This window comes from Brassica napus, chromosome C7, assembly GCF_020379485.1.
Source record: "Brassica napus cultivar Da-Ae chromosome C7, Da-Ae, whole genome shotgun sequence".
NCBI classification, from domain to species: Eukaryota; Viridiplantae; Streptophyta; class Magnoliopsida; order Brassicales; family Brassicaceae; genus Brassica; species Brassica napus.
Window position 1 is genome coordinate 627,462 of NC_063450.1, and position 13,340 is coordinate 640,801.

The 13,340-nt window shown below is 42.8% G+C and overlaps 1 protein-coding gene across 1 annotated transcript; it reads right to left on the reverse strand.

The window, feature by feature from the left end:
* Positions 1-10,312: 10,312 nt before the first annotated feature.
* LOC106387341 (NADH dehydrogenase [ubiquinone] 1 alpha subcomplex subunit 9, mitochondrial) lies at positions 10,313-13,203 on the reverse strand. Its single transcript, XM_013827174.3, has 12 exons — positions 12,970-13,203; positions 12,802-12,898; positions 12,489-12,553; positions 12,321-12,406; positions 12,158-12,242; positions 12,002-12,072; positions 11,701-11,832; positions 11,346-11,461; positions 11,126-11,249; positions 10,980-11,048; positions 10,681-10,801; positions 10,313-10,585 (listed from the first exon to the last, which is right to left on the reverse strand). Exons 1-12 carry the CDS (start codon positions 13,070-13,072, stop codon positions 10,446-10,448), a joined length of 1,209 nt encoding a protein of 402 aa, XP_013682628.1. The 5' UTR covers positions 13,073-13,203; the 3' UTR covers positions 10,313-10,445.
* Positions 13,204-13,340: the final 137 nt, after the last annotated feature.

Here is a 13,340-nt window from a genome sequence, read left to right on the forward strand (position 1 = left end):
TGTGCGGGGCTCGGGTAGCTCGCATTGATTCGAGTTGCTTCCTCAAATCGTCAGTTGTGTTCTCGAATTTAGGAGTTTCTGCGGGTTGTTTCTTTTTTGATTCGAGACGTCGTCGCAGATCGGACCCTTTCAAACGGTTGAGTTGGATTCGCAGGTCGTCGGCCTTCGAATGGAGCTGGTCACGAAGGTCGCCAATTTGACCGACTCTCCGGGCGTTGCCTTTTGAGATGGTCGCATGGAGGTCGGCGGTTCCTGTGTTTTCGTTTGTGGCGCTCTTTCGCTTCAATAGAATGCGCAGGTCTTTATCTGTTGTCGAGGGTGCGAGAGACTGCTTATCCTTGCTGTTCAATTTATCGCGCAGATCTGGTTGCACTGTCGGGACGTCATCATCAGAGGAGTCACAAGGGCGAGAGAGTATGACTTCCACTCGTCGCCGGCGACGCGGGTGTTCGTCTTCTGACGAATCGTTGGCGGGGCCAATGTTGTTGATGGGAGTGCGCCCAGGGCTTGCTCTTTCCTCGCTCGGGGTCGTGTTCTTTTGAGACTTCTGTGCCTTCTTCTCCTTGTTCTTACTCCAGCTTTTGGTGTTTTTCGGTGTCGTAGGAGAGGTGGGCATTTGGATTGTCCCATTAGTGATCCCGTCGAAAAACTGCCCGATGAGGACTTTGCATTCCTTCGTATCACGGGAATCCCTTTTGTGGTAGAGGCACCATTTTTTTGGCTCCTCGGAGTTTGAACTCGCTGGTTCGGATGAGTTTGACTGCTTCGGAGCGGAGTCTCGATCCCAGTGGTTCCAGCCTTTCTCTCGCGTGACGGCTGCTGATTTTGGAGATTCCTCATCACCGACCGAGCTAATGTAGCCTCGCTTCTGAGTGGTATTTCCATCGGAGGAGTACTGGCGAGGCTCGGGGCGGGTGTCATTTGTTCGGGCGGGTCGTTGTTTCGCTGCTGCTTCTTTTGCGAACTTTGCTCTTGTGTCTTCTTCCATGCGGATGAAGTTGTGAGAGCGAGCGATGGCGTCGGAGACAGATTTTGTCGGGTATCGGTAGAGATCCTGACGGAATGTGGAGTCGACGTGCAAGGTGTTCATCAAAGATTCGACGCCGTTATGGTCGGGAATATCAATCTTCGAGACAATAGCCTTGAACTTCTCCATGAAGTCGCGGAGGCTTTGGCCGCTGGCGTGAGTGAGGTTCCACAAATCTGACACGGTCGCTTCCTGGTTGGTGAACATGATATAATTCTTGAGGAAAGCCGTTGAGAGGTCGTGGAAACAGTCGACGGAGTTTTCTCTGAGGCCGGTGAACCAAGTAAGGGCCGGTGCTTCTAGGGTTTCGACGAAGAGTTGACAAAAGCCGGCGTCTTCGTCTTCGTCGGTAAGATTTGCGCGTCGCATCGCTATGTTGAAGGACGTGACGTGGGTAGAAGGTTCAGAGAGACCTTTGAAGGTTGGAAGACGGAGTTTCTCCATCTTCTGGAGCCGCACGCAAGTAACCTTTTGCGTGAAGGGTGTACGAAGAGATTCCGCGAGCACATGCTCGATTTGGGGCGCAGACATCGTCACCTGGTGGATCTTCGAGTTGATGTCGAGGACCGACTGTTTCAACGCGGCTAGTTCGCTTGCGGTGTGCGCGTTGATGTCGTTACCGGCGCTTTGGTTGTTGTTGTCCCGCGTAGGTGCTACGTTGGTGGTTCGTTCTGTGGCGAACAGGTGTCGACGATACTGCGCCGTTGAAGCTTCGGCGTTTGCCGCGATAGGAGCAAGGATCTTTGCTATCGCCGTGATTTGGTCAACTGCCGCCTTCTGCGCCGCTTCTTGTAGGGCGAGGCGTGCCAAGATGGTTTCCATAGACGAAGGAGGGGGTAGTGGAGTTACTGGTGTAGGCGTAGATGTCGCCTCTGGAGCCGGCATCACCTCGAGAGCTTCGCGCTCCTCGCCTGACGAAGAACTGTCGTTGCTAACAACCATGGTACTAACGTTACTTTGCTAGTTGCCCCACGGTGGGCGCCAACTATTTGATCGGAAAACGGTAATAAAGAAGATGTGGGTTTAACAAAGACGTCTTATTTATGGTTGGGGCGAACGTTCAGTCGGTTACAAGAGAAATGAAGAGAATGCGACAGAGAGGAAGCCGGTGGCTCGATGAGCTACCGGAAAAGTACAACTAACGGCGAGATAAAGCAAAGGTGAAAACCCTAATCTAGCCACCAAGTGTTAGTCAATGATTTCAGATCTCCTTCTCTTTGTTTTCCCTTCTCTTTATATAGTTCTCCTGATGTTTCATCCTTGACCTAGCTTATGTCGTCTTCGTGGGCCTTCCCTACTGGACCGAGAGACCCGTATTCATCCGAGCAGTCGCCGAGCTGAATGCACTTTAGTCGACGATGATCGACTAAAGATACTCTAGAGACAAGCCGAGAAACTGGCCTTCAAGCCGACTATCCGAACCATCGCTTTATTTAGTCCGGGCCAGGCCTCCTATTCCTTGGGCCTTGCGGGATGGTTGAATCCATCCCCTACAGGGATTTGCTCTTGAACTTCAAAAATGTGTGCCGTCTGCGTCGGTGGTGTCGGAACTGAATTTGTATATGTTTTTGAAGTGTTAAAGGGAGAAAGACTTCGTATTGATCTCACTCATCATAGTCATAAATAACAAAACGAGCACCACGCAAAAAAAAAAAAAAAACAGAAGCTTTAAAGGGACAAACGTGGCCGTGGCCCGTGGGAGTGGGGAAGTTTGTGCTCCCCAATGTACAACACACATGGATAGCACCACCCAAGTACTTGCATTTAACATTATTATTTATTTCTTTATAATACAGATTGATGCGAGTAGTAATGGCCTAGCATTAACTTTCTTCCAACTATAGAAATACATTTTTCTTAACTTTTGATGCTTCAAGTTGAATTATTCGTTACAATTGGTGGACATGCAAAGGGTGATTAGCAAAAGTAGGGTTCGAATATGAATTGACCAAATTCATACTAACTGAAAAATATATATTCCTGAAAGATTCTCGAGTTAATAATAGAATAGCAGATGAAATGGTCCTCTGGTCATCCAATGGGTGACCGGGTAAATGCATATTTAGTAAGAAAGATTTTGATTGATACTTGCTGTTTTAAAAAAAAAAAATTCCTAAATTCAATACTTAAAGTAGTTATAATCCGGTCGCTGAGAGTGTGATTGGGTACGTAGATAGTGCTTACTACAACTCAGAATTCCGCAGCCTCGGTGACTTTCACGTTTGCACCACTAGGCAGACTTCTACCCAATTTACATGGTACCGGTATCTAACATATTTCTTTGCTTCTATCTGGACAAATGTAAAAGTAACACAACTGTTGTAAAAGAACGGGGAAACTTTCTGTGTATTATTAACGATCAATAGAGGTTTCTTTATATAGGAATTACAAAGTATAGATAAAAGAAAATTATCCAAAACCTAATCCAACAGGAAATAGGAAAACTACTAAAACAGAGAAAAGAAAAAACTAGTAATCCTTGGCCGACTAGGAACTTGGCCGCCAACTCTCTCTCCTCCATTGGCCACGGCTGGGACTTGTCTTGGTCTTGGTTATGGACCATCCACTTAATAATTTATAACACTCCCCCTTGGATGCTATAACCATATGGGTTTGTATCATGCACGATGTTGCCTCGTTAAAACCTTCTAGGAAAACCAAAAACCCAACATGGGAAAAATGGAAACCGTAGATAGGAAAAAGAGTACAACACATGACACTCCCCCTGATGAAAGCATCACTGAAGATCCTTCAACTGGCGCATTCCTATCTGATGAACCAGCTTTCTGAACGTTGAGGTTGGCAGAGACTTGGTGAAAAGATCGGCTAAATTATCACTGGACCGAACTTGAACCACTTGAACTTCTTTAGCTTTCTGCAGGTCGTGGGTGAAGAAGAACTTGGGCAAGATGTGTTTCGTTCTATCTCCCTTAACGTATCCATCTTTGAGCTGAGCTATGCAGGCTGCATTGTCCTCATAGATGATCGTTGGCTCTTCTTTTTCATTTCCCACGGCCAGGCCACTCTCGTTTAGGATATGGCCGGTCATGTTCCTCAACCACACAAGCTCTCGGCTTGCTTCATACATGGCTATGATCTCGGCATGATTAGAGGATGTTGCCACTAAGGTTTGTTTCGTGGACCGCCAACATACTGCAGCCCCACCGTGTATAAACACATAACCTGTCTGAGATCTAGCATTGTGTGGGTCAGATAAGTACCCAACATCTGCATATCCGGTCAAGCTCTCTCCTGGCCGATCGGTATAGAACAATCCGAGGTCCATTGTTCCTTGCAGATATCTGAACAGATATTTTATTCCATTCCAGTGCCTAAGTGTCGGACATGAACTGAATCTAGATAGTAAACTCACGGCAAAACTAATGTCCGGTCTAGTATGACTAGCCAATGGCACTTAGGTAAGGCACGTCCGACCATATTAAACTGCTTGAGTATCTTTTCTGTATATGTCTTTTGATGCACAAGGATTCCTTTGTCTACATACTCAAATTGCAGTCCCAAACAAAACTTAGTTTTCCCTAAGTCTTTCATTTCGAATTATTTCTTTAGACATTCGACCGTTTGGGAAATCTCTCCAGAGGTTCCAATTACATTCAGGTCGTCCACATAGACAGACATAATCACGAAGCCCTTGCTGTCGAATCTCTTTATAAAAATACATGGACTTATTGGATCGTTCTTATAACCCTCTTTCATTAGGTACTCTGATAATCTGTTGTACCACATTCGACCTGATTGTTTTAAACCGTACAAGGCTTTATTCAGCTTAATGCAATGCTGTTCTCGAGAACCTTTCTTATCTTTGAGCTCAATACCCTCTGGAACTCTCATATGAATTTCATTATCCAATGGGCGATACAGATACGCTGTTACTATATCCATTAGGCGCAGATCAAGTTTCACTTTCACGGCCAGACTGATCAAATATCGTAATGTAGTTGCATCCACCACAGGGGAATAAATTTCCTCATAATATATTTCTGGTCTCTGTGAGAATCCTTGTGTTACAAGCCGTGCTTTGTATCTCACTACTTCTCCTTTCTCATTTCTCTTTCTCACAAAGACCCATTTGTATCTCACTGGTTTGACATCTCTAGGTGTCACGGTTATAGGCTAAAAACGCCTCTTTTCTTTAATGATTCTAACTCCACGTTTATAACTTCTTTCCATTTGATCCAATCTGATCTATGTATGCATTCATATATGGACGTGGGTTCTAGATCCTCATCTTTTTCCATGATCTCAAGTGCTACTTTATAAGCAAATATATCATCGACGTCGATATCTTTTCTGTTCCATTTCGTTCCAGACATTATATAATTTATAGAGATCTCTTGATTATCCGGCCCTGGTGTCCCATGAAGTTTAGCATCCCGAACCTCATTATATGGAACGGCCGGTTCATTTGGAGTGGCCGGCCCACTCGGCTCGACCGTTCTGGTCGGCTCGGCCGGTCCATCAATGTCATGGACGGTTTCTTTGATGCTCGCGGATCCAGCACCTCTCTTGGACTTTCGAGGTTGTTTATCTTTGGAACCAATAGGTCTACCACGTTTGAGATGTTGTTTAGACTCTGTAGCCACTTGACCTTGTCCCTTCTGGACATCTATTCGTATATGTGCATTACAAGCCGGGATATATGATTTTGTCACTCGATTTGGGTCAGCAAATGAATCTGGCAGTTGATTAGCTAGCTTTTGAAGATGTATAATCTTTTGGACTTCCATATCACATTCTTTAGTCCGAGGATCTTGCCAAGATATTGATGGTCGAGACCATTCGATTTCATTGCTCAACCGGCTGTTATCTCCCCCTAAGGTCGGATATGTGGACTCATCAAACTGTGAGTCTGCGTATCTGGCCTTAAACAAATCACCGGTTGTTGGCTCAAGATACTTTATAATGGTTGGGGAGTCATATCAAACGTATATTCCCATCCTTCTCTGTGGTCCCATTTTAGTTCTCTGTGGTGGAGCAATTGGAACGTAAACTGCACATCCAAATGTTTTGATGTGGGACACGTCTGGCTCATGACCCGTGAGTAACTGGGATGGCGAATATCTATGCTCACTAGATGACCTGATGCGAATCAGTTCTACTGCATGTAATACTGCATGTCCCCATGCTGATACTGGGAGTCGAGACCGCATGAGCAATGGTCTGGCTATCAGCTGGATACGTTTAATGAAGGATTCGGCCAAGCCGTTCTGTGTATGTACATGTGCCACGGAGTGTTCTACACTTACCCCCATGGACATACAATACTCATTAAACGCCTGGGACGTAAACTCACCAGCATTGTCTAGACGTATAGTCTTTAAAGGGAAATCTGGAAAGTGTGCTCTCAGTCTTATTATCTGAGCAAGTAGGCGTGCAAATGCCAAGTTCCGTGTGGATAGTAGACAAACATGTGACCATCTGGTCGATGCATCAATCAGGACCATAAAGTATCTAAACGTCCCACTAGGTGGGTGTATTGGTCCACATATGTCTCCCTGAATCCTTTCCAGAAAATTTATGATCTCTTTATTAACTTTGGCTGGTGATGGCCTGGTTATGAGTTTCCCTTGTGCACATGCTGCACATGTGAGATTGTATGGGAAAACTCCTTTGAACGTGTGCCCTTGAGAATTCATTATCAGTTTTCGCATCATATTGGTACCGGGGTGGCCAAGCCGGTTATGCCATAAAGTGAAATTGTCGCAGGCATTAGCCTCGATCATACTGACCTTTGCATAGTATAGGCCAGTAGACATTGCAGGTAAGGTTTCTAGAATCATTTTATTGCCTTTGGTGATCGAAATTATGTTAAGGAATTCTTTATTTCCTTCTTCACATGTTTCAAGATGGAAACCATTCAATCTTATGTCTTTGAAACTCAATAAGCTTCTTTTAGAGCTTAGGGAATACAAGGCATTTTTGATCTCTAGATGAGTGCCCTTAGGCATCAATACATATGCATGGCCGTGACCTTCAATCAGGCCGGCTACACCTGCAGTGGTGTGTACATTTGCACTTTGCATTGTGAGATTTATGAAATATCTTTTGTCTCTAAGTATTGTGTGACTTGTGCCACTATCCACCACGAGTATGCTCATCTCATCATTCATTTCTATAAGTAATAAGATTTCATTTCTCAGAGACTCTATAAAACTTTAAAGTTTTCTTATTATAAATTCAAACAATAAAAATAAAAACACCAAAACAATCATAAAGCAATAAAAACAAGTCGTATCGAAAATTTTAGTCTTTGAGACAATCAGAAGTCTCAAAATTCATTAGGTCGTCAGTAGCAACATCAGATTCTTTATCAGCCTCATATCCGGAATCATGAACCATGTGAGCTTCCGGGTTCTTGTCCTTAAGACTTTCTTGGTAGAGCTCACATAAGTGCTTAGGAGTCCTACAATTCTTGGCCCAATGGTTGCTCATCCCACATCTGTGACAAATGGATTTGGTCGAGTAAGACGGTTTGGATATACCGCCTCGACCTCGGCCATAACCGCCTCGACCACGGCCGGGATTGGAACCACGACCACGGTTATTGTGGTTTCCTTTCCGGCCGGCCAATTATCTATCTCGGCCGTTCGAGTAATTGTCACGATCACGGTTCATGTATCCACCTCGGCCTTTGCCATGTGATCTCTTATCCATCTGGATGTAATTGCACTCGTTGGGATTTTTCTTTTCAACTTCATTGGCCTCTGATAATGTGACTGTTCCAACAGGTCTAGCTTCACTGTTCTTCATCATGAGCTCATTGTTTGCCTCGGCCAGTAGCAGGCACGAGATCAGATCAGTGTATGTGGCGAAGCCTTTCATTTGGTACTGCTGCTGCAGTATTATGTTCGATGAATGAAATGTAGAGAATGTTTTCTCAAGTAACTCTTCTTCGGTTACTACTTCACCACAAAGTCTCAGCATCGAGACCGTCTTAAACAAGACTGAATTGTACTCATCCACTGACTTATAATCCATGAATCTTAGATTCTTCCAGTCATTTCTAACCTTTGGGAGTAACACCGTTTTCTGGTGATCATATCTATGCTGTAAAGCATCCCAAAGCTCTAGTGGATTTTCCATCGTAATGTACTGATCTTTTAGACCTTCAATGAGGTGATGGCGTATAATGCTTATAGCCCTGTACCGATTCTTATCGGTCTCATTGTTTCCCTTGATGATAGTATCACCAAGTCCTTTTGACCTTAAGCTGATCTTTGTATCTAGCGCCCACTGCAAGTAGTTATCTCCGGAGAGATTTAGGGCTGCATAGTCTCTATTTGAGATTTTCGACATCTGAATCACATCATCATTTCAATTTAGGTTCACAATGTGATCATGTGGCCGCATGGTATATTAACAAGCTCGGCCACAAACTTGTCTTACGTATTTATGAAAAACAATCAATCTAATCGACCATGGTGCGAACAATTAAGCCACACGGCCATGTAGTCAAGCAATAGGATCGGATATGTAAATCTAATTGACCATGGTGCGAACAATCCTAACTTATGATTCTACATGTAACAGAGACATTAAGGCCACACGGCCATATGTATTTATGCAATCAGATTCGAATTCGTATGTTCTATATGCTGGTCGATTTTTATTTAAACAGTATGAATGCAATTCAATTCAGATTTAGATGTAATGCAGACAACCTTAACAATTCGATTTATGAATTTAGGGTTTCAATTTTAAACAATAAGGCTGCCGGTTTTAATCAATATGATTTCAAGGTTTCAAGGCCTTTAGGATTCAAATTCTAGATCAGATTACTTCAATCAATCTAACAATCCTAAAACCTCAGATTTTATCAATTCAATCAATCAATCAAGAACAAAATAAAATCGGATTCAAGTTTAGGTTTAGGGTTTTTCGATTCCAAAATTAGGGTTTATCAAATTCGGATCAGAAACAATCAATCAATCAAGTTCTAAGGAATCGATTTCTATGTCTAGTTATGAGATTGTTGATTTTAGATCTATATGTTTTAGGGTTTTGATCAAGAACAAAGTTTCCATAATAATGATTTAGGGTTTTGTTCTTTCTAGGTTCTCAGATTAAGTTATACCTTTGCTTTGTAGAGGTTTAGAACCGGACCACCAGAGAGAGAGAGATCAGGAACTGATGAAACTCCAAACTGAGGCGAACGGACGCTTGCTGTCTCCAATCGGGTCGCAGACGGGGGCGGACGCGAGCTGAGGACGGTCGCGAGCTTGTCTCGGGTGCGAGGCGTCTCGGATGCAAGCTGCGAGGGGATCGGGTCGTCTGAGCTTGGACGTGAGCTGGGTACGTCGGATCAGATCGAACAGAGGACGTCTAGGAGCTGAGTTTGATCAGAGTTGAGACGAGACAAAGGTTGTCTAGGGTTTTCGCGGCCGGCTTAGGTTTTTAGGGTTTAGATTTTGTCTCAGGGTTCTAGAGGCTATCGTGCTGATAACGTGTTGTAAAAGAATGGGGAAACTGTCTGTGTATTATTAATGATCAATAGAAGTTCCTTTATATATGAATTATAAAGTATAGATAAAATGAAATTATCCAAAACCTAATCCAACAGGCAATAGGAAAACTACTAAAACAGAGAAAAGGAAAAACTAGTAATCCTTGGCCGACTAGGAACTTGGCCGCCGACTCTCTCTCCTCCATTGGCCACGACTGGGCCTTGTTTTGATCTTGGTTATGAGCCATCCACTTAATAATTTATAACAACAACAACATAATAATCTTTTTTTAACCCTTACAGTATCAAATTCTTGAAATTCAATCCAATTTTTAAGAGAGATTTAGATAATTGATTCCACCAATCCCTGATTCAGGTCCGGGATAATCTTCTTCACCTTTCATTTTTTTTTTGGGATAACTCAATATGTGTCTGCACTATTCCTTCGGTGACATGATATTAGATCTATATGCTTTGCTTGGTTATTGAGGTTTCCCAAAGTTCTATATTATCTACAGCTAGAAGCAAAGTGCTATATCCTACGATCTGCCTGACTAAATTCATTAAATATAAGGGTTAACCGGGTTAAAATATCCTAAAGGTGAACTTCAAATTTCTCGGGGTTATAACTTATACTGCACCATAGATACAAGCTGAAACCCCATGGCTTTATAGTTGCACTCAATAGCAAAGTAACACATGAACCAGAAACTCCATAATTCCTTAGGGGGCCAAAATCACCCCTTCAAGCCAGATGACATCCCCTCTCTAACTTATGATCCCATTGATTGGTTATGCTTTCTTTTCCAGAACACAACGAGGAGAGAACCATTTTATTATTGACAGAAGCAAATGAAAAGGCATCAAAATATCAAATCTGGTTTCCGCAATTTCATTGTGAGACTTGCATGAAAAAAATTAGTCCAGGGCAACGACCTTTGAGCAGAAGCAGCATCAATTGTAGAAGTCTGTTGGAATCTTTTCACTGACAGTAGAACCGAAATTAGGACCACCCTTGCGATATTGGATAAGAAACTCCACTGGATATCCCTTCAACTTATGAGGGACAAGGTCCAAATCCTGAAACGTCAAGGCTGACAATAGCCATTGAGTCGAATAATAAAAGGCGTGAGACTCAAATAGCTCATGAAATATAACTCATTTCACTTCTGTGAAAAAAATGACCAACCCTTGTCTGATACAAGTGTATCTGTCGTAAGCGTATTGATTTGATCAAGGTTGAAGATCTGGGGAGAGGGTAGAGGGAAGGGGACTTTGTTGACCATGAAATCCCGAGTACCCGCCATTGCCTAGAACAGATTGTGACATATATGAAATTAGTATATCATTTGAAAAACAAAACATATAATCCCTAACAATTAAGGCGTCTATAGTTCTAATTAGCTTCAGATACGCTTTCTATGATAAAGGAGCACATAAAAATCATTGGAGTTTCTAACCTAAACGGTAAAAGATTTGAGCTGTTACCTTAGCAATTGGAAATGGAAGCTTCACATATCGAGGCCATTCACGGATCATATCAAACATGATCTCTGCCTGCAAGAAAGAACTTGAAAATCAAGGCCATTGGGTTGCCACAGTGACAAAGAGAATAAAGAACCATAAGAATTTACCAAATCATGAGGGGTAAAGACATCTGGACCACCCAACTCATACGTTTTCCCCATGCTGGAGCCGTCATCCTTTAGAGCTGCAACGATCGCAGCAGCAACATCAACCACATATACGGGCTGGAATCTGCAATGAAGTTAAGTTTAGCGAAAGAAATGGATCATAGTCACTATAAGTTGCAATGAACGGGTAAAAAGAATAAGATAAAGGTTTAGAACATACTTGTTGGTCCCACCACCTATGAGCGGGAGGAAACCATATTTCTTAACAAACATTGCCCAGGGGTTCAAGATTCTGTCCTCTGTACCAATCATGGTCGCAGGTCGCATGACTGTCGCCTAGGAAACAAATATACATCAGGAAATGTCTAGAAGCAGCAGGCTGATGACAAAATGCATATGCAAGCCTACATTGTTGCTTTAAGAGATTCTAGAGTTCATGAATAACAGTTTTACAGTTCTACACAAGGAAAGAAAAAGTAACGGAACTACCCTATATCTGAAAAAGTAGAATCATACATTAGGCTGATAATTACAGAAGAGAGCGTGATGTGAGCTGAAAGCTAGGATCAGTTTACCTCAGGCAGCGCGCTCAAGACAGCTTCCTCAGCAGCAGCCTTTGCCCTCTGCATTCTTGAAGGGGATGATACAGAAGCTCCCAGACAAGAAACTTGAATAAATCTCATTATTCCACCATGTTCTTTGGCCACCTAAAACAAAAATCCCCAATCTAGTTAGACATAACCAAAAGAGCACTATCGTCCTGAAGGTGAAAAAAGTGTAGCTCATTTCAGAAGCACACAACTGTCCGAGGAGTAAAAAGTGGAAACCTCTTCACCAGAGTTTCCGGGGATAACTTGTCAGGAATTAAACACGTACCAATGCAAGTTTCTCGGCCATGTGATGATTCACCTCTTTGAAACTGAAATTTCTGGTCTCGTACTCTCTTCCTGAGAATTAGAACAGATATCATCCACAAGGTAAAAGGACAGTGTTGCTACTTAAAAGATCTAATAATATAGGGAAAATAAGTACCAATTAGATTGATAACGACATTAGCCTTTGCCATGACAGCCTTAATAGAGTCTTCGTCTCTTGGATCAAATTTCATCGGTACAACCTGGAAACAAAGAAACAAAAAGGTGTGTGTTTGTGGCATACCCCTAAAACATTGTGCTAAACAAAAGAACACAGTTACCTGTCCTAAATCTCCCATCAACTTGAGATGTCGAGGATTGTCCTCTGAGCCGCGGAAAGGAACTAGCACTTGCGATCCCATTTTAGCTGGAGCAAGGAGATTGATTTGAAGTAATTAGAAAACCACCAAATGTCAAGGAAGAAAACAAGACTGAATCTCCCAAATCACCTAGCTGCTGCACAAGATAACGACCAAGAAACCCAGTGGCTCCAAACACCGTAGCTACAATGCCACTGCCAATGCAAAGGAGGAGAAATCAAAAGATGATACATTTAATTTGTAAACAGAAAGATCTCAAGCAAACTTGACAAATTCTCTATACTGAAGCGACATAAAACCTAAAGATGATACATTTCTCCATAAAGTAAATTAAATTTCATGAAAGCTAAACAAACATGTAATCATGGATTATCCTAACACAATTTGTCTTGACAGCATTCCTTTGGGGACCAAAACCCTTATAAGAGAAAAAATGATATACCTCACGGAGGATCTGCCACCAGTACCCTTGCGAGCGAGGTGTCCAACGCCCTTTGTAGCCAGGGAAGACGAGTAGCGACGATTATCATTCCCATTGACTGAAGAAGGGAACCATATATTAAGAACCCTAGAAATGCGAATCAAATTAAATCAATAGTAGAAACTTAACAGTGATCTGAGACTCCATGGAGCGATCTGAGAGAAGATGACGAATAAATCGAAGCTCCTCCGGCGAGAGGCCGCTGGATCAATCTCCTTGAAACTGCCTGCATCACTTACACGATTGATTGAGAGAAACACAACAAACGCAGATGTGAGAGAATACAGGTATATGGGCCGGGCCCAAACATAAGATTTTGTTCTTCACAATGGCAAAATTATGTTTGGCGCGTTTTGTTCCGGTTCGAATTTGGTTTTCCGGTCCTATAAAACGCCCAAGCCTAGACACAACAGAGGATGCGATCTATTTGGTTCAGTAATAGCTGCTAATCTCTTTGTATGATTCAAAACATGGCTTCTCACTGGTTTTTGTTTTGGCCA